The following is a 21,041-nucleotide window of genomic DNA, read 5'->3' on the forward strand; positions in this document are numbered from 1 at the left end:
CTCGAGTTAATATGAAGGTGTGGCCTACAAGCGTCGCCTGGACCGTGAAGTGATTTATTATTACGCACTGATTTGCTCAGACGTGGCTTGTTGTGTCCACAAGAGGGCAGTGGTGTCAGCGCTCGTGACCAAACTGTGGCCACTAATGGTTACACATTTCCGATGAAAAATAACAGCAAATTCAACACGTTATTATTAGTATTCAGCCCATCTGCTATAGGAAGACCTCTGGCGACGCTCTATTGGATAATGACTTCAACGTTTTAATCAATGGGGCAATTTTGCATTTATAAGGTACATTTATTGTTGACAGGAGGGGCTGCTGCGGTCCAACGTGAGGATTTAGGGTTGAACACAACGCAAGTCTCCATCCATAGCCACATTAACCGAGCAGCGTAATTACAACAAGACAGGAGAGTGTGCCAATCATCTATTGGAAATTAAGGGGAAACATTTTCCTACGTGAACTAATGAGGCAACATTTCTTTTAAGATCCAATAAAAGTGCTAAATGTGATGGAAAATTGCCTGAAACCCTCGTAAACAAAGCTGATTCGCGAGCTGCATCACCTACCCTTTAATGTAAATAGGTTTCTGATCTGTAATTTACGAGGTCATTTATTTCAACAAAGCAGAGAATGATTACTGTCACCCTTCGGCTAAGTTGCTGTGTTTTATTGTGCAGCATTTTTGCATTTTTTGGGCAGTGTCACAGAACAGAAAATTGTTAAATTACCTGAGCGCCTGCGGTTCTCATTTTGCCTTAATGATAGAAAATCAGGCGGGTAGCCGAGGCCCACTAATGATAATCAATAAGCGCAGCAATTAAGTTTTATGACCGCACTGTGGGTAGATTTCTTAACGAGCCACATGCTGCTGACATGTTCGGTTTTCTAGGGTTAGTTAATTAGCACCGAGAGCTTTCAGGTCTGATGGTGTCAGAAGTGCAGCAACTTGACTCTTGGCACAAAAAGAAGAACATGCTTATTGCAACACAGACCAATTTAAACGTGGGCTGCTGGCTGTAAACTGATTATAGAATGATTAGTCGATGCTGTAAGATCAAAAACATCTTCTGTAAGTGAGTAATGGAGCTGTAATTATCTTTCAGCTCATCTTAGTGTTTGACATTGTGAATTGCACCCTTAGGGTTCTGGGTAAGATACAATTATAGCTACAACTTCGTCAAATCTTTGATGAATACATAGTTTACTGCTTTAGACACTTAATTTGTTTGGAGCTTACTAACTTTCACTAATAGAATAATGTCTAGAGGTCAAAAGTAGCCCGGTTGAATTAACTCAGTTTTGACTGATTTGATAAAAATCACACTCAAGATCGTCATTCCCAGCAATTAAATAAAAAAAGAAAAAAAGGAAATAAATACATTTTTTAAATCATCAGTATCCTTTTATAAAACCCTGTTTAACTGTGCAATAACTTTGTAATCATGTCAAGTGGTAGCTATTAACACAACAGGGAACGTTTTGAAATAGTTTTGAAGAACTGTCTGTCTGTCTGTCAGGGAAATGTTAGATGGAAAAGCAAACCTCGTCCGATGTGGCAATGTGGAACTAAGGCAAAAGCCGCCATCTTGTGGCGGATGACGGACTCTACAGTGAATTGATGACAACTGCATGAACTCTTTATTAATGACTGATGTTACTGATGTAGGAACAGCACAGCTCCTGCATAACTGGTCTTTCAGCAACCGTCAAGACAACTGAAAGCAGCTGAAATCCACTTCAGTTTTCCAACATCCTGCACAGTGTAATCTTTTCCTGCTGTTTGTGCAAATGTGGTTCTGTTGTATTCATGTGTCACAGTTAAGTCATACGAGTGGAACAATATGTTAAATCAACTGCATTTGTTTGTCCCCATTGGGACAGGGGTTGAAATTCTACATACAGAGGATAGGAAGGAGCTGACAAGATCAGCCTAAAATAGCTGTCTTCTAAAAGATACCTGAAAATGACACAGTTTAATGCCGACAGTCTCACTGGCCAGTTTAACCACGTGGTGCAGCTTGTTCTTGTCCCCTAAAGAGAGATTCCCAAACAAAGAAATGATGACAAAAGGTTAAAAAAGACTTTGTAGCATGCACAATACAAGGACAACTAAACTAAAATTGAACAGCTGAACTGAATTTAGGCTTTATTAATATGATCTTCCTCACCAGTGCTTTTCTACTGTGGCATGTGAAAAATGGCACACATTGAAAAGACTTGTGTGAGCATGTCCAAAATGCCAAGCAATTTAATTCACAGTTGAAATGACTAACAACATTGGCAGTGGCAGGTTTAGGCAATTAAAACAAGTCTTACACAGCCAGGATCTGGCTCCCTGCGAAAAACAATTCCAATTAAAGAAACATAAAAATAGAAATTGTAAAATTAATGTGAAGGCCCCATCAGGTTTCCCACTCTTTTCATAGACTGATGTTCCAGGAAAATTCCGGAACATTTTTAGCAACATAATATCAGATGTGCACAACAATCCAAGAGTCCTGTATATCATTTTGAAGTCTAATAAGTTTTCCAGTACACAGTCAAAGTGAAGAAGGACTCGTCCTTTCGCAGATAATACACAGCTGAGGTTTCAGCATCATGCTGTAAGTCTAGGATTAGGCCGCGCTAAGAGACACAAAAGCTGGGTGAGGAACCTGTGTGCAGAATTAGTGCTGGTAAAAACTAACAAACAAACAAAAAACTATTTCTTTTTCCTCCCTTTCTCACTACTGCACATAAAAGTTGACAAAGGTTAGGATGCATTGCATTATTTATGCAAGCATCCCGAGTTTATTTAGCTAAAACCTTTGAACAATTGGTGCTTGAAGTTTTGGGAATCCTTTAGAATTTATTCTAATTTCTGCATAAATGGTACTTAAAATATGTCCATGCAGATTCTAAAACTAGAAGAAGGGAACCCAATCAAACAAACCAGGTCAAAATTTACACTTTATTTATTGTGGAAAACTGTCCAGTATTAAATGTGTACTACAATTAAACCGTATGATTATCAGCTCTGGACATGAGCTTATGGTGAAGAGTCGGTTGGCTTCCACGTAAAACCTCCTGCTTCACGTCTCTCCACAGCATTTCTACGAGGCTACGCTCAGCACTTCTTCTGTTTTAACTTTTCTTTGGTACAATGTTTTGGGTCATTGTATTGCTGCTTTCCATTGACCTTCAATTCAGATTTATACCATAAGGTTTTCTTATACAATATGCTTCTACAACTCAGAATTAATATCTGTACCTGTTATTGCCAAGTTATTAATATCTGTACCAGTTATCTGTACCAGTTATTGATGTGATCTTTGTTGCAGAGTCCAAAATTCTCCTGTAACCCTCTCCAGACCGGTGAGCATAACTAGTCCTTTTCTAGGCTTTGCAGAAATCTTCCTTGCTCAAGCTACTAAACACTGCTGTCAAGATAAAACTTTTATCAACATTTGAGCAAATTTTTTATAAATCATTTCTAAGGGGTTCACAAACTTTTGTACACTGTATGTGTTAATGTGTGGATTAGCAATTAGAGGACAGTAACAAGGCTTAATTGAAGGGGCTACCAGCCTGATCTCAAATTGCCAAAAATGCTGATGCACTATACACTTCACCACAAAAACTACTTTTGTCATCGTCTAAATTGCACTGAAATCACAACAATAAGTGGATGAAAATCAATTGCTTATTATTATTAAAGGCAAAACCTACATTGAAGTTTAGCTTACAGACACACACAATGTTCAACACACAATCCTGACACATCAACAGGCAATACAGATTGCTACATCTCACTCTAACCAAGAATGGAGCCTATTCCTAATGAAAAGCTATAACTAACATCAAGTAGACGACACAATAATGTCAAAATTATTTTCCCTTACAGCACTAGGGCTGGAAAAAATGTTTCCAGGTTTTTCAGGATGAAGGGGACCACGTCAAACAGCAAATAAACTCAACAACAAACCCTCATTGAGCAAACAGGAAGAGTTGCCAAGTCCCTGCTAGCAGCAGCAGAAGCTTTTCTTGTCAAAAATTGGCTGATTGCACAGTGGGAAAAGTTTTCGGTCACATGTAATTTCAGGTGTTCACACTGTACTAACATGAATATGAATATAAATACCTGAGGCAAATTTCCTTTCTCATCTAAATATATCAACTTTTATTTTTTTACAAGATCAATTGTACTAAAGTAAGGTAACTTTTTGGGCAATACAGCAAATGTTAGGAGTTTGCTCTCTTGTGTCAAACTTAAACATAACATCTGTCTTCATATAAAAGTATGATTATACATTTGTATATTAACAGTCCTGAATTAAACCAAACATACTGAACATCAGACGTGTCACCCTGAGAGATTGGAATACTTTGTCCACTGGCCAAAAATATATAAATACATTTCCAGGAAATAATTGTAAAAAATTCAAAGCAAATTTTGTAACATATTTAAGTGACTGAAACAAATTACAGAAAATCACACATTTCAATGTAGGACACTGCAGAACTCATTTTACAATCACCAGGCAGCAGCAGGGGCTATTAAAAAAAAAAGAAAAGAAAAAAGAAAATCAGGAAGACAGATGTTTTTCCTGCTTGTTTTACTATTTCTGCCCCATCCACTGCTCATTCAGAAGCTGCAAGATTACTGCAAGATTATTGGATTGAGTGACCCTGCATCTGCTCATCACTTTCAAAATAACTGCAACAGGACCATGTTCTGATTTATCAAAAGGGACAAAGTTTTTGGTCTGTAGAATGGAAACAGACAGTGGGGACTGTGGCTTGTGTAAAACTAGACTGTACAGTCATTCTCTTAAAGCACAAGTACTAGTTTATTTTGGTTTGATAAACAAAGGCTACTCAAAATAAAGTATTTTGTCTGATACAAAGAGCAAAATCGTGTTAGTGTCAGTTAAATCTATAAGTCAATCTACAGTTGAAGCTATTGATTCTGCTAGTTTCCCAGTGACAACCAGGAGACATGTTGGATATCATTTCAGAGAATAAATGAACAAATATAAGAAAACCTGATACATGAGGAGAATATTTCATAACTTGAGACATATGTTTCATACAATCACAGAAAACGATAATAACAGACCACTACAATTCTGTATAATGTTGTAAAAATGTGTCTAAAATGTTTCTGATATATTTCTTTATGGTGTATTCTGAGGGAACATACTGTACAGCAATGTGTCAGTAAGCAATGCACAGACACTACTCACGTAACATTTTCGACCACCCTTCAAATGTTTGCAGAATGTTGTATAGTGCTCTTTAAGACATGTTAGTCAGACCATGGGTTATGGCAACTCAACATATTTCTCTTAATGACACACGCATCTTAGATCTGCCCTGGTAAATAAGCAGCGGTTCCAGCCTGCTCACAGGCATTGCTTATTCGTTTATTATTTCAGGGTTTTCGTTGGCATGGTTGGCATTCAGCAAATTTCCTGTGGAAATTTCTGGCTGGAATGTCACCACACATGTTCACTGACATGAGTCTGCAGCTAACACAGAGCCAACTAGGTGTGACATGAATCAGCACAGTGTGTCCTCATTACAAGGTGAAAATTAACAGAATTAATAGATGTATTGGTGTGTGCATTCTACATAATGGTGATGTTTTTTTATGAATGTAACAGACCAGACAGATGTCTGTAGCTCATCTCTCCTCTTGCAGAAGCTGAAGTCTGTCCTCTGCATAGTACGGGCGACTGTGTCCTGTGTCAATACCCTCACAGTCATCCGTTAAAAACACCACGTCCTGCCAATACAAAAAAACAAAGCCAATCAAGCCCGACAACAACAATGTTGAAGTCAAAAACACTGCAGACCTTTGAGATGCTCTCACCCGATAACAAATTGTGGTGATTATGGTGTACAAGTTCCGGACTTTTCGTTTCAGCAACAGCATTCCGGGACGATCCCTGCAGTGCTGGCTGGGATGGTTCAGCACCACATAGAGGAAGTCACGGAGTTTGGTGGTGATGCATGAGTTCTGGAAAGATAAAGCAAATCAAACCATGTGCCACTTAAACTATTCCCAAATTAATGTTTATTTTAACCCGCAACATTCTCAACTTGTAATAAATACTCTCAAACATTTTACTTTTGCATGACATACTTTGGCTATTAAAGCATTATTTGCATCTCATACATGTCACAAACAGGTCACTTTCTCACAGAAACAAATAAATCAAACTGCAATTCTGAAAGTGAAGGGGAAAAGGTTTGTTAGCAAGAAAAAGTGATAAACATTCCCAGTTCCCAGGAGAACAGCGCCCCCGTGTTTCTCATACGCGTCACCCATTGTGTTATACTTACGTGAACGTCGAGGAAGATCGTGGGCAGGACCTCAGCACACGTTTTCTGCAACTCAACAAACATCATCGTTAAAATATGTAATGTGCGATGCAAAAACTGGTTGACATAAACGTGCCTGCGACTTGTGACAACGCAATAAACGCCAAGGTGCGTACCGTGCGGTCGTAAGTGTGCAATTTATCCAGCAGGATCATGATTTCTTTACTCAGGCCCAGCGCTCTGGAGTAGCAGGTCGGTGGCGCGCAGTCCGACAGCCACACAAAGCTGAAGAAACACAGGAGAGTGACGAGCCCCAGCCTCATGTCGGACGGCAGCACTGCTCTTTCCAGCTGCTTGCACAGTCAACACGGTTTCAAAGCGTAAAGAGGAGGACCGGCTGCACTTTTATGGATTGAGGGGTAGAAAAAATAAAACGATGGACGATGACGTGGGAGCTCAGCAAGAGGGAAAACATATTTGGGGTCTGCTGGGTTTTGGAGATCAAATCAGTAATTTTTGGTTTGTCAATTCCTAAATCCTTCGGAGCCACGCCACTGTGCAAACAAAAGAAAGGCGACATGCAGGAAAGGTTTGATTTGTAGACTTGAGGTTCATCAGGGGAAACTGTTGATCTTATCAGCTTTAACTGGCGCACATGAAGAAACCTACAAGTCATATATCTCGACTGTAGACAGAACAGTCAAGTACAGTCCATCGAAAATCTGAAACTGTATCTGCGGGTTTGGCTCAGTTTGGGATGTTTTAGATCTGCCAACTATTCAATTCAGAAAGATTAGAAAGGTTTACTTTGGGTTGTTCTTTCCCCCAATAAACCAATTGTTGATTTATAGGCTTTGACAAGATTTTTAACTCACCAGCCCCCAAGCTAGTTTAAGACGGGATCAAGGAAAAAATACTTGCTCTGAGTCTATTACTTGTGTATGACCTGCATATGACTCTGGCTAATAACAATTTGAAGCAAGCAGAAGTAATGGAAACATTTAAAGTCAGCTGCCTTTACTTGAAAATAAAGACATATGCTACATGCAATTTACAGTAAATGTTCTATTTTTTTTTTTACATGGTCCTGGTTATTTTATGTACCATCATGATAAAACTTTTTGTCTCAAGGTAGATTTGTTGGAGCCACGGAGGCTTTTTTCAGATTAAGAAAATTCTTCTTTCTTCTCTGGGGGACATTCATATTCTCACATGATTCATGCTCTTCCCGAAACACAAACAACCTTCCTCCACTAGCAGTGCTGCCCGGCCCACCACTGGCAGAGGCTGAAGTTGTGTATTCATCTGGTGTGTTGTGTAATCTTTCATTTACTGTGTCCGTGACTATGTCTTTTGCAGCATCAAAAACCGTATTTTCAGTCATAGCTGTTTTATAAATAGGCCGCTGTGCTTTGGTAAAACGATCCTGCTTTCCTTTCTCTTCAACTAGTGGTGCTTCCTCCCTTGGAACCAAGAGACAGGACCCTGGGAGCAGTTTTTCCATCAGAGTTTTCCTCCTTTCCTGGACTCTGTGTGATTTGGAGGACAAAGGAGCTGTTGTTAGTGGGACTGCAGTATTAAAGAGCTTACTACATGCATGTGCTCAGTGTAGCCCAGCCATGTAATTCCTATGATGAAAGATGCATTTCACTTGAATAAAGGATCTGTCTATGATGATGACCATTGGACTTCAAATAAGTCTTCACATAAAGTCTTCTATTGTAACAACAGCAATAGGTAGAACTGTAATGAACTCACCGCTCTCTGTCCACAGTGCAGCTTGGCATATTTAGCATATTTTTATGCACCACGTCCTCTCTCAATTTGACAGGAAGAAGTTGATTAGACCCCGCTGTGCACCTGGTCAAAACATCATCAAATTATTACAAGGCTGATAGAATAACTGCAGACAAGTCAGGGATGTCTATCTGATCCACCATACAGTTTTATGAGTACAGATAGATTTAAATAGCACTGTCTTGTTCAATTAAACATTTAGCATCTGTAACATACAAAAGCTGTAAACTGATCAATTCACACAAAGCAAAAATAAGTGTTAAGTACACATATGAAATTTAATTGCATTCAAGGCTTCTTTAATGAGCTGCAGCTTTAAAAGATGTAACACATGCTACTTCTGAGCACATTCACCTATATGTTTTCAAATGTAAAGTGAATGGTCAAACTGAGAACACAGAGATGAAAAAATGTCAAAGCCACCATAGAGCAGAAATACCACAAATAGTAAGTGGGTGGCGCAAAAACTGTAGCAACTGACCTTTGGTGTTTTTATTGAGATAACATATAAATGTGACTTTATTTTAAGTTCAATATTTGAATTTAGCACGACAGTATCAATGAAAAATTGAACATAATTGCTAACATTCATAGACCACTTACTTTGTTGCTTGACTTGGGCAAGTAATTAGTCAACTTTTATCCAAATATGCTTTGTGTTATCATTAAAATACCATTAATGCTATAAAATTTCAGCAGATTGAAGAACAAAGGTGTTCTTTGCTTTGCACAAATTGATGAGTTTACAGCTTTTGTACACACACATTTACTTAATTGTGTTGTCTCTAAAGTGTATCATTTCACTCTGTTCCTGTTGTCATATGTCTGCCTCATCATTATTCAAATTATTTACTAAGGGATTTCCTATATCAAAAGCTCGTTCCATTAAACGCAGCTGATCAAATCTAACACTTTGAAAGCTCCTTTTACAAAAAAAGAGCTCACATCCCATTGTTTACATGAAGTGCTTTGAGTAAGATTTAAAACTTTCTGCAAACAAAGAAAGCAGAAACAAACGAGCTGAAAAAAGAAAAGAAAAACACATTTTTGAATATTGATTCAACCTGAGCATTTCTATTCTCTTGTCCCTTAGCCAGACAGCTTAGATCCATAGAGACCTCATGCATGAGACATTATTCACCAGTAAAGTCATTCAATCTCAGTGGGGGGCCAGATGTGCATGTTCCAGAGCATCAAGAAGACAAGAAAATTAAATGACGAGTAAAATAATTTATCTCACCATCTTGGCTCTGGGGAAATGGCCCTTGTGGAGTTGTGTTCAAACAGTATGTTATTGAAATTGAAGACAATGCTTAGAGATGGCAGCATTTCAGCCCACTGCTGTGGTAATGCTGCTTTTATTTAATCAGTGACTTCGCTTAGAAAACTACCTTCTTAAACCACAGATCTTGAATTACTTTGGCTGTGTTCTTGGGACAAAAGGCTTGTATTCAAATATTTCTAAAATTAATACCATGAACAATGACAATAGTTTAATCCTTTGTTTTCTTCTGAACGTAATGTTTAAAAGATCCAGGCACATTTTTGTCTAATAGATCTTATGAAAACCATAAACATATAAATAGGACAGTTGCAAGAAAAGGCAATGGCACCGTTAAGACAACCCAGATAGTTTTGAACGTGTTATGAAGTTACTATGACGTGGTGAGAAGCAAAAATGCAATTTTATGTTTTTCTGCATAAGATGGTCATGGAATGTTTTTCAACAGTATCAACAGACACTATATTTCTAACCTGATGAAACACAAACAGTTAAGTTCTTCCATGTCTTTATTGAAAACCCCCATGAATCATACAAAGTGATTGTGGAAAAGTAATGGCGAAATTGTTTTAATAACTTGATAACCCACCTTTGGCAACAACAACCACTTTCTGTAGCTGTGGATTAGACCTGCACAACATTCAGGAGAAATTATGGACCATTTTTTCTTACAGAACTGCTTCAGCTTAGTCATATCTTTAGAACATCTGGTGTGAATGGCTCTCTTGAAGTAATTTCAAAGGTAATATATTGGGATAAGGTCTTGGCTCTGACTGGGCCACTCCAAAATACAGATTTTGTCTCTCTGAGGCCGTTCTTTAGAAGATTTACAATGAAGTGCCATTGTCCTGTTGCATCACCCAGGTTCATCTGAGCTTCAGCTTGTAAACAACCACCCTGACATTATCCTGTAGGATAAACTTGGGAGTTCATTTTCTCTTTCACAATGACAAGTGGTCCAGGTCCAGAGGCAGCAAAGCAGCCTCAAATCACCACTATTTGGATGATGGTTTTATGTTTGTATGTGGTTCTCTTACACCATAGGTAGTGCTGTGAGTTCTTCCCAAACAAGACTTTTCCCATGTATTTCCCCAGAGTGTCAAATCTTTCTTTGGCAAACTTAAGGTGTGCTGCAATTTTGTTTTGGAGAAAAATTGCTTCCTTTGTGGTGTCCTGCCATGGATACCATAGCTGTGCAATATTTTGTATATAGTTGACTCGTGAACAAAGAAGTTAAACTGATGAATCCTTCCATCCTTTAGCGGTTACTCAGTTTTCTTTTTTCAACCACATTGATCCTTCTGCATTATTCCTTTGGAGTGATCTTGGCTGGGTACTCACGTATATGGAAAGCACCTGAGTAGCAAATCATCTCCATTTGTAGACAATATGTCTAACTCTGGATTTATGAATATCTTAAGTCTTTGAGATTATTCTGTAGCCCTTTCCGGCTACATGCAACTGAAGGCATATTCATAGATCTCTTTTTTGTGAGGCAAGGCTCAAATCAGCTGATGCTGCTTGTGAATAGCACACTGATACTGTTTTAGTGTTTTTGTAAGTCAAGATAGTTTCTAAACCACACATCCATTCTTGTTTTATTGACTGGACTCCAGATTTGCTATCACCTGACTCCAGCTGACATTTAATGAGAAGGTTATAGTAGCCATAACTCTTTCCACCATTACTTTGTATGTTTAATATAAAAACCCCCCCCAAAAAACAGGAAGAACAGTTCATCCAGAAAGTATTCTCAGTGCTTATCTTTTTCCACATTTGGTCATGTTACAGCCATATTCCAAAATTTATCAAATTCACTATTTTCCTCAAAATTGTTCAAACATACCCCATGATGACAACGTCAAAGAAATTAGTTTAAAATCATTGCAAATATTGAAAAAAAACAAAAAAAAAAAAACAAAAACAAAATCAGATGTAGATAAATATTCACTTCTTTTGCCATGACACTCAAAATAGAGCTCTGGTGCATCCTGTTTTCACTGATCATTCGTGACATGTTTCTACGGATTCCACCTGTAGGAAGTTGATTGGACATAATTTGTAAAAGCATACACCCGTCTATATCAGGTCCCACAGTTAACAGTGCATGTCAGAGCACTAACCAAGCCATGAAGTCCAAGAATTTGTCTGTAGACCTCAGAGACAGAATTGTGTCGAGGCACAGATCTGGGGAAGTGTACTGAAAGATTTTTGCAGCATTGAAGGTCCATATGAGCACATTGGACTTCATCATCCATAAATTGAAGAAGTTTGAAACCACCAGGACTGTTCCTAGAGTGGCCAAACTTAGCGATTGTGAGAGAAGGGCCTTAGTCAGTGAGGTGACCAAGGTCACTCTGAAAGAGCTTCAGCATTTCTTTGTTGAAAGAGGAGAACCTTCCAGAAGAACAACCATCTTTGCAGCACTCCACCAATCAGGCCTGTATGGTAGACTGGCCAGATGGAAACCACTTCTCAGTAAAAGGCACATCAGAGCCTGCCTGACTCTCAGACCATGAGAAGCAAAATTATCTGGTCTGGAGAAACAAAGGTTAAACTCTTTGGCCTGAATAGAGGAAACCAGACATTGCTCACCTGCCTGGCCAATACCATCCCTACAGTAACGCATCATGCTGTGGGGATGTTTTTCAGTGGCAGAAATGGGAGACTTGTCATGAGTAAGGGAAAGATGAATGCAGTAATGTACAGAGGCATCCTTGATTAAAACCTTTTTCAGAGCACACTGAGACTTAAACTGGGACGACGGTCAATTTTTTAACAGGACAACGACCCTAAGCATGCAACAAAGGAGTGGCTACAGGACAACTCTGTGAATGTCCTTGAGTGGCCCAGTCAGAACCAGACTGAACATCTTTGGAGAGCTCTGAAAATGGTTGTGTAACAACGCTCCCCATCTAATCTGATGGAGCTTGAGAGCTGCTGCAGAGAAGAATGGGAGAAACTGCCCAAAAATAGGTGTGCCAAGCTTTAAGCGTCATACTCAAAAAGACTTGAGGTTGTAATTGGAGCTAAAGGTGCTTTAACAAAGTATTGATGAAAGGCGATTAATACTTATATACATGTGATTTTTTCATTTTTCATTTTTAAAAAATTTGTAAGGATTTCAAACAAACATCTTTCACATTGTTTTTATGGGGTATTGTTTGTAGAACTTTGAGCAAAAGAATGAATTTAATCGATTTTGAAATCAGGTTGTATCATAACAAAATATGGAAAACTATACACTGTATCATAACTGTTTGTGTTTCAGTAGTTTAGAAATATTGTGTTTGTTAATATACGTTACTTTCGTGAATATTAGATCACAATTCACGACCAATTTATGTCTAATATTTTCTTTAAAGTATATAATAGTATGGTAAGCCCTACTTGCCAATTGATGAGTTTCCTGTCATACAGTAAACTTAAAATTTCTTAAGTAATAAACTTAAGATCCTGATATTACTTTACTACAAAAAAAAAAAAACTGACAGAAAAAGTTGATTTATGTTGTGGGTTAAAACAATCTTGCAAAATAGATTTTCTGTCGATATATTTTTGCTAAATGTTTCCATATGTGGGTCTTTGTAATTTTTAAATATTGATCTTAATAAACAAAAGGAAAGAATTTCCCCATAGGCAGATCATTAACCTCAGTCTTACCCTGAGTGCTCCTGCTCTGCAGACGATGACACTGGGTTCTGTTTAGGGCAGAGGGCATCAGTGATGGAAAGGAGTTCACTTTCAGGTAGAGTAGGGAGAAGGAGACGCAAGGCCTCAAGGAGAACTTCAGCAGACACCTGGCTCTGTTTCACCAGCCAAGCTGCAAAGTCCAGATTCTGAAATGAAGAGCAGGGCAAAGAGCCAATTATGCACAGACCTCTCTCCTTTCACTGCCATATACAGTAAACAGAAGGTTATCCTAGTATTTTCCTTTGCCAGTAAATACTTTATATTTATGGTATTTTTGGAAAAAGTCTTCTGAATGAAGAATGACCTGATCGCAGTTTGTATAAAGTCTTTTGAGCTCCATTTGTTCTTTTAAATCTTCATTGGTTTGATTGTTGGCAGTCAATTCTAGAGTCCTACAAAAAAAGAGTTTCAGAACTGTATATTTTAATGCCCTGCAGCAAACCACAAAAATTATTTCGGAGATAACACTGCATGACATGTTACCTCTCAGCCAACAGCGTGATAAGCTGATCACATTTGTAGAGTGCATCCTGGAGGATAACCACCATCCTGCAATCCTGCTGCAGCTGAAACATTTCATCTTCCTCGCTGTTATCCCACCTGTCTTCTGACTCCTCCTGGTGTGTTGTATTTGATGCAAATTTGGCTTTAGACAGCTGCAAGCTGCCCAACTCAGTCCTGTCCTTCTGAAGTTGTTGCTCTGCTTCCTCTAGGCCCTTCAATGACATTTAAATGAACTCTTATACAAGTCTACAACATTTACTAAAGTAAATGTCTCACAGCCAACCTGACAATTATTTTGTGCATCAAAGTCCATTAGTAGCCCTTTAACTATGGCTCAACACATCATGCAGTACCTACCAAGCAGTGGCTCTCTATATTATCAGCCATGTCTTGTCTGTCCAGGCTCTTTCTCACTCTGAGCTGCTTAATGAGAAGGCTGTGCAGGGTGAGCATTGCTCTGGATGTCTCCAAGACTTTGGTCCTCCTCTCAGCCTTCTGGTAGTGGAGGACAGCCATCTGCATCGCCAGTCTGTCCGCCTGAGAATGCAGATCCTCCTCTTTGTCCTTCTGCATCTCCTCTAACACCTATCAGATTAAGAAATGAACAGTACTGTGAAAACTGAAATACTAAAAAGTTAAGGTACTTGGAGTGACATAATTTATGCATTTTCCACCTTGCTCATGACACCACTCTCCAACTCCTTTTCTTTTTCAAAAAGCTGGATCCTGTCCTCCAACCTCTTCTGGAAAAGCAACAAGTTAGACGTGTCTGTTTTGTGTCTGGTCTTGCTGGTTTTCCCCTTGAATTGTGGATTTTTCTGCCAAAAAATATATCACAATATCAATGTGTTATTTAGGAAATGACTCTAAGCACACTGTTATGATGGACATTAGAAATGAAACTACTCTATAGAGGCCTTCATCATTTCTGAAAAACTGGTGAATGCAATTCTCCATTTCTTATTTAAACAAGAAAGCACCATATAAAGTTCACCATTTTCTCCTGCTGTAGTATCAGTCACGAGTTTCTTTCTTTGGATTACCTTTTGTATCATGAGGAAATGTAAACCAAAAATGTATTTACATTTTCAAAGCCAACAGAGTAAAAGGAGTGGGCATTTTAATATCTCACCATGAGCTAAAAGAAGTGTCTGCCACAGTGGAGAAAGCATCAAGTATTTTTTTTTTAACAATTAACTGTCACTAGAATCAGGAAGTATTTAATATTTTTATACAGGCACTTTAAGAACATAAAACATTAACATCAATATTACATGATTAAGTGTTTACTTTTTTTTTTTCATTGTCCCTTCGCCACGCTGCCATGGCAGTGTGGAGTTTGGCTCTGGAAACAGCGTAGGGTATCACAAGACAGCGGTCCATCACAGATAGACACTTCTGAAATTCCAGTTTCATCTTCAGCCTGTCATCCTCAGAGAGAGTGAGCTGGACCGAGCATAGACACCTAGGAGAGAAAAAGGAAAAAAGAAGAAAAACAAATGAACACACCAGAGTTACCATGAAACTGTACAATGCAATATCAGAGTAAACATCTGAGTACTCTTGTTTAAAACCCAATGAAAATGAGATGACAAATATCACTATGCAGCTTCACTGACCTGAAGAAAGCTCTGCAGCGTCCCCTGAGCTCTCTCTGCTCCTGCAGCTCTCTCTCCATGGCATCCTGCAAAGCCTCCCTGGTGCAGCTGAGTGTGTGTAAGGCTGCCTTGCCTTCCTGGTGAAGCCTCTCCTGACCCTGCACGAGAGTGCTAGCTCCTGGTCCTGCTTCTGGTTCTAATTGTAGCAGAGAGCGTTCTGCCCCTGGAGGCAAAAGTTTCAGCATAGCCTGGGATGCAGAAGGCTGGATGGCTTTTACAGCTGCTATGGCACTTTGGATCACTCGCATTGTCACCTGATGGTGGGGTAGAGCATCAATACAGGGAGTAAATTAAAAGCTGTAAAGCTCATTGTTGTATGTGGGTCTTAAGTGTCTGTCAAAGTATTTTGTAAATCTGCCTGATGTGTACTGTCGTAAAGAACCTTGCGGATTTCAGCAGTAGCCTCTTCATCCAGATTGTTGATGAGCTCTGCTTGCTCCAAGCTGTGAGATGTAAGCAAGCCCTGCCAACAATGCAGGTGCTGGGATATCTCTATCCTTCCCTCTAGACCTTTGGGCAGACCTGAAAGATCCTTCTGTCTCTGTTTATGTTGACTCAGCTGCAGAAGATGGTATGGTTAAATAATGATGGCATATTAAGATAGATGAGCAACGAATATTATTCCACAATGTAAACTGTGGGTGTATTGAATAAAAACTCAAGATGTGTGATTTTTCACCATATTAGAAATGAGCTCTCTTCTTTTCTTAATTAGGCCACAGCGCATGGCTCTCCTTTCTTGACTCAGTGCCTCATCCAATCTCTGCCTCACCAGCATCACCTCTTTCTGAGACTTCTTCTGTAGCTGGTCCAGCTGCTCTGTAGGAATAGTGCTCCCTCTGGTGGATAAAACAACAGCAAAGTTTACAGTACATGAATATCAACTTGTACTTAGTTTAGCGTTGCTTACACAGCTAAACTGCAAAATTGCAGTTATACTGCACTATTCCATAAAACACCATGAAAATTTCTTATCAGAAATTAGTAAAACTGTATATTTCATCACTTTGTAATGCAAATTAGTTCACTTCCATTTTTAAGTGTTGTAATTTTATTGCATTTCCATATTTTCTGTCACAGAAAAACTTTAAATTAAATAAGATTAAACTTAACGATATGCAATGATGTATGTTCATACTCCTCTAGAAGCTTAATGTGAAATCAGAGAATAACAAAATTCTGAAAATTCCAGTAAGCACCAACTTTCTGATGTGAGTGAACCAGCTATCCAAGTTGCTGGAGGTACTAGAGAAGAGGTCAGAAATCAGGCTGTTGAGGCTATGGAGACTGTGGACCAAGAACTTCCTTTGTGCATGGCGTTCAGCTAATACATATCGCTGATTGGCAAGAACCACATCCAAAACCTCTTCTAGCTGATCCTGGATAGAAAAGACAGACAAGAGAAATTCAAACTGCTGGGGGGAAAAGCCAAATGTTGTAGATTTCTGATTTAGAGGATTAATGCAAGTGCCAGTTTTGTATGTCTCAATGATTAGCCAAAGATTGAATCATGTCAACTTGACTTCTTTCTTGTTGCTTAGAAGTTGAGATGTTTGACTGAATAATTTTCAGTTGATTTAATCTTCAGATTTAAACGAGTTAAATAAATCATCACCAGAATGTATTTATTATGCATTATTATTTAGTTATCAGAGCTTGACTTTCAAATAGTTATTTCTAGTATGTCACATCCATAAATTTATTTTTCTTCCTCACTTGACAGGTGAAGTAATCATGCTGAAGACTCTTGGCTGTGCTCTTCTCCAACTCGCCCATCCGTGTTGCCTCATCCAGTTCCTCAGAGAAGATCTTGTGAAGCTCCACTCTGCGCCACTCAATGATCTGTCTTTGGACCTTCGCTGAGGCTTCTTCATGCCGAACCAAAAGCATGCGCTGGAGCCGACTCTGGCTCAGCTTGTGCAGCTTCTCCAGGAGGACGCTGCACTGGAGGAGCTCCTAGTAACATTATAAAATTACAGTAGGGTTATACCTTGATAAAAGCATGAAATGAAAACAATAACTCTCTCTTTATACTGTATCCCAAGTATGTTAGATTGAAAGCAATTCTTTTTTTCTTTTTCTTGTCTTTTTAAATGTTATATTTCGTTGATGTTCTTTACAGTGAAACAATATAATAATAAACAATGTAAATACTGTAGGTAAACAAATTTCTTACTATTTCAGGTTGATTTGCATGTTCACAGAAAAGCTCAGCCTGGGCCTTTTCAGCAGCTTGTCTGTGGTGCTCTGCTTCCATTTCTTCCCGAGTTTCCAGATTACACTGTCCAGCTAGAGCAGCCATGCGGGCTGCTCGCTCCTCCTTCAGCCGCCCCTCCATGCCGAGCAACTGCCCATGGAGCACACTTAAAAGCCTCTGCTGGGCCTGTGCGGTGGCCAGGCCCTGGGTCTTGAGGCTGCCTAGCAAGGAGGACAACACATCCTTGTAGATCTGAATTCGGGTGGCCTCCAGATTGTTGGTGGCACGCAGCAGGGTAGACATTTCAAGGCTTATGGGATAAAATACAGTGTGAAGTTAGGTTTCAGAGTGCACAAGCCAGATACTTTAATTGTTCATGATGGATTATGTGTGAGATTTAAAACATGAAAATGCTACCATTTTCTAATGAAAATTAGAAAATGGTAGCATATTTTTGTAATTAAAGTTATTAGATTTTAACAAACGCTGATGTGGGTGATATAGTAGCTCAGTGTTTAACAACAGTAAAAGTCAATTATGGGTTTCTGCCAAACAACAACCAGGATAACCATTTCTTATATGAAGAAAGCTGCTAGATGCTGGCTCTAAAGAAACTTGCTCTGAAATGACAGTAGTGTGGGATCTAATTACTGTCCCTTAAAAAAGTAAAATGTTTATAAAGTCACTGCCTCTTGACTGGTGCACTCACTTCTCCAGAGCCTGATGCATGTTCTGGGGGTCTTCCAGTACTATGATGTCCACCATCTTGTCTTCAAATGCTGCCTCTTCCTTTACGGTCTCAGTCATGTTGCTGTCTACATACTCTGGGTCTGAATCAACTCTACTTCTCTGAGGCAAAGATATTATTATGAGTCTAAAGAAAATCACTGACATACAGATAAAAACAAGTTTACACTTCTATAACATTAATATTTCTATGTGTACTGAAAAACTGCATGACATAATAAAATTGTTATAGTTTGCTACAACAAAGCAAAGATTTTTTTTCATTTGTGATACCCGTTGCTGAAGAAGGTTAAGCCTGGTTCTTGGAGCTATAAGTTTCATGGCAAGAAACCCCAGCAACAGCAGCACCAAAGTGCCAAAAAATCCAGCAGCAAATCCAGCAATATGGAAACCGTGGTGAGGATATATCTGAAATGGTGGACAGGAGAACATTACTTCACATTAAATCAGTTATGTGAACATGATAAATCACAGAATTTAAATAAGTAAAAGATCAAATGTGATGTTTAATTTTGCAGGTGTGTTTCCAGTAAAGGATCAATCTACAACTTACCCTGTCAGTGGAATTCACCCTCAGTGTTAGATTAGCTGTCAGTGGACCAAACATACTGACATCATTCTGAGGAATTAGGAAAACAAACCCAGGAAATAGGACAGAAAATAATTTCAGTAAATTAGAGTGTAAAATTGGAAGATTGTGTATATAGTTAAAAAGAGAAAACTTGCACACAATACCTGTGAGGCATTAGAGAAGGTGAGAAAAGCTGGAAGATCCAGTAGTTCACTTCTATGGCTCTTTATTTGAGCAGTATAATTGACAACAACCTGAGATCCAGCTGTAAAATGAAAAAAAATGCCACTGTATTATTTTAGGATAAAGTGTGTAGAAATTAAAAATATGTTCTCAATAAAAGTTAAATGCAGATATGTTTGACTTAAAACAAATCTTTGAAAACAATTTGATTCCCATACATACCTGATAAGGAATCAATAGTAAATGTCTGGTAGCCTTTTTCCACCGACTTCCCTTCAGTTTTTAAGGGCACTATTCCAGAAATGGAGTCCCGAATAGCCACCTGGGAGAGGTTGGTGCCACCCAAAGGACCCATGTTGTGAATCAGCAAGGAGAAAGTCAGCTGAGGAGGATCAACATCAGGCTTCACCTGGGGACCACGTAAAATATGAAATCACTAAATTTTTCATTCTTCATCATGATTATTTTCACACCATTATTAAGCCACCAAAATATGTTTCAACAAAATGCACCTGTAGATAAAATGTGTTGACCTTTAAAAAATATGCTGACACACCTGTGCACATTTGTGAAATCGGACTCCAAAAGCAGATGGCAGTGCCACACTCTGAACCTGCAGAAACATTCACAGCACTGTATAATTGACTACTTCCAACATAGCAATCCTTTAACAAAACATCCCTATACCTGAAAATTTAACACCGGCCAAGTAATAATCTAAAATCATACCTGAGGCAGAGTGTGGCCCAGGTCGTGTCTAGTGAGTGTGCTTCTGCGGTCCCGTAGGAGTAAGTTGTTTGGCATGTAGGTAAATGATCTGAAAAACGAGTGTCCCCGTGGACCAGGAGGAGCTGAAGAGGAGATGGATCCTACTGCAGAGAACACCACAGGCCCATAATTAATAGTTAAATGAAGATGTCATCTGCCCTGCACATACACACTAAGACTAAGGCATATATAGACTGATCTGCTAAAACATTAAGTACCCCGTGCAATTTAATGCAAACTAAGAAATTAGAAAATTGTAAAAGCAGAATTCGTGGCAGACTCACTGTATTGGATGGCATTAAATTGCATTTGTGTACTTAAAGTTGTGGCTGATCGGTGCAGGTTATAACTTATTGTACTGTTAATATAAATATTATGCAAAAAGAACAAACCATCCATTCTAGGATCTGCCAATTCTGCTTCTCTTCGACCAGGGTCATATTGCATTTCGTGGATAATGTAAAGGGTCTGAGGTGGAAAAGGAACATTCACTATTACCCATCTTATAAAATTTAAAAGCTATTAATTTTTGCAGTTTTTTTAATTGATTAATCTCAAATCACCTCGTGTTTTTCCGGGAAGGGCTGTGGTGGCAATCTGCACCATGATTCATCCTGAGAGGTGCCGTTATAACAAAGCAGTTGTGCAGCTCTATACTCCATGACTCCGGCACGTCGTGTCTCACACCGAGGTACATCGTGACAATACCGGGAATATGACGGAGATGAGAAAAAACACGACAATTGGATACTAAAGAAAAAGTACCATATTGTTACCCTATGCGCGATAAAGTGAACCTGAAGCATTCGTGCGTTGTTGCTCTCACTGAGGAGAACCGCTAACGTTAGCCAGCTAGTTTCTCGATATTGCCACTGCTAAAATCCGCAACAAAAAACATTCCCACGGCTTTTTTTTATTTGACACATTAGTAAGTGCAACGTTTCTAGCCAACACTAAAATCGTATTTACACAGTATAACTTAAAAACAAACAGTGGACGCCGTTTCAAAGACGTTTACACAACATCCACAAACTCCGTTACTGAAAAACTTCGGGAAAACATTTCCAAAAATTTGGAAAAACGGGCACCTCCTTCAGATGTGAAGTGCTACGTACATACAGCTGTTTCCGGTCATGGCATTCAAATTAAAAAACGGGCGGAACCCGTGGATGATTAAGTCCGTGAAAAAATATACATTTGCTAATAAATTATCTAAATATGTTACGTTATATTTATATTGGCCGCCTGTGTCTGAGACAGTTTTTAATGTGGGAATCTCCGTCATTTTAAACTATGGATTATTGTTGTATCTTAAATTTGAAGGCACA

The 21,041-nt window shown here is 38.8% G+C and overlaps 2 protein-coding genes and 1 long non-coding RNA gene across 5 annotated transcripts; 1 reads left to right on the forward strand and 2 right to left on the reverse strand.

Annotated features, from left to right (window-relative positions):
- Window positions 1-2,239: 2,239 nt before the first annotated feature.
- On the reverse strand, window positions 2,240-7,168 carry LOC137127380 (cytokine-like protein 1). Its single transcript, XM_067504272.1, has 4 exons — window positions 6,490-7,168; window positions 6,335-6,379; window positions 5,862-6,008; window positions 2,240-5,774 (listed from the first exon to the last, which is right to left on the reverse strand). The coding sequence occupies exons 1-4, from the start codon at window positions 6,634-6,636 to the stop codon at window positions 5,673-5,675; spliced, it is 441 nt and encodes a 146-aa protein (XP_067360373.1). The 5' UTR covers window positions 6,637-7,168; the 3' UTR covers window positions 2,240-5,672.
- Window positions 6,170-7,990, forward strand: LOC137127381 (uncharacterized). The gene is made up of 2 exons (XR_010914417.1): window positions 6,170-6,481; window positions 7,764-7,990. It is a non-coding gene; the product is annotated as an uncharacterized lncRNA (long non-coding RNA).
- On the reverse strand, window positions 7,310-20,805 carry LOC137127377 (limbin-like). Of its 3 annotated transcripts, none has more exons than XM_067504269.1 (23): window positions 20,277-20,805; window positions 20,106-20,181; window positions 19,675-19,814; window positions 19,502-19,558; window positions 19,168-19,354; window positions 18,927-19,027; window positions 18,745-18,810; window positions 18,465-18,599; window positions 18,154-18,293; window positions 17,424-17,754; window positions 16,964-17,203; window positions 16,451-16,626; window positions 15,927-16,086; window positions 15,630-15,806; window positions 15,209-15,501; window positions 14,880-15,054; window positions 14,264-14,407; window positions 13,947-14,174; window positions 13,569-13,801; window positions 13,390-13,477; window positions 13,056-13,231; window positions 8,072-8,173; window positions 7,310-7,842 (listed from the first exon to the last, which is right to left on the reverse strand). In XM_067504269.1, exons 1-23 carry the CDS (start codon window positions 20,517-20,519, stop codon window positions 7,440-7,442), a joined length of 4,071 nt encoding a protein of 1,356 aa, XP_067360370.1. In that variant the 5' UTR covers window positions 20,520-20,805; the 3' UTR covers window positions 7,310-7,439. The 3 variants fall into 3 exon arrangements, with proteins under 3 accessions (XP_067360370.1, XP_067360369.1, XP_067360371.1); XM_067504268.1 differs by having other exon boundaries at window positions 19,675-19,817; XM_067504270.1 differs by lacking the exon at window positions 20,106-20,181 and having other exon boundaries at window positions 19,675-19,817; window positions 20,277-20,463.
- Between the last annotated feature and the right edge of the window lie 236 nt (window positions 20,806-21,041).

The sequence above is a fragment of the Channa argus genome, chromosome 5 (assembly GCF_033026475.1).
Source record: "Channa argus isolate prfri chromosome 5, Channa argus male v1.0, whole genome shotgun sequence".
Classification (NCBI taxonomy): Eukaryota; Metazoa; Chordata; class Actinopteri; order Anabantiformes; family Channidae; genus Channa; species Channa argus.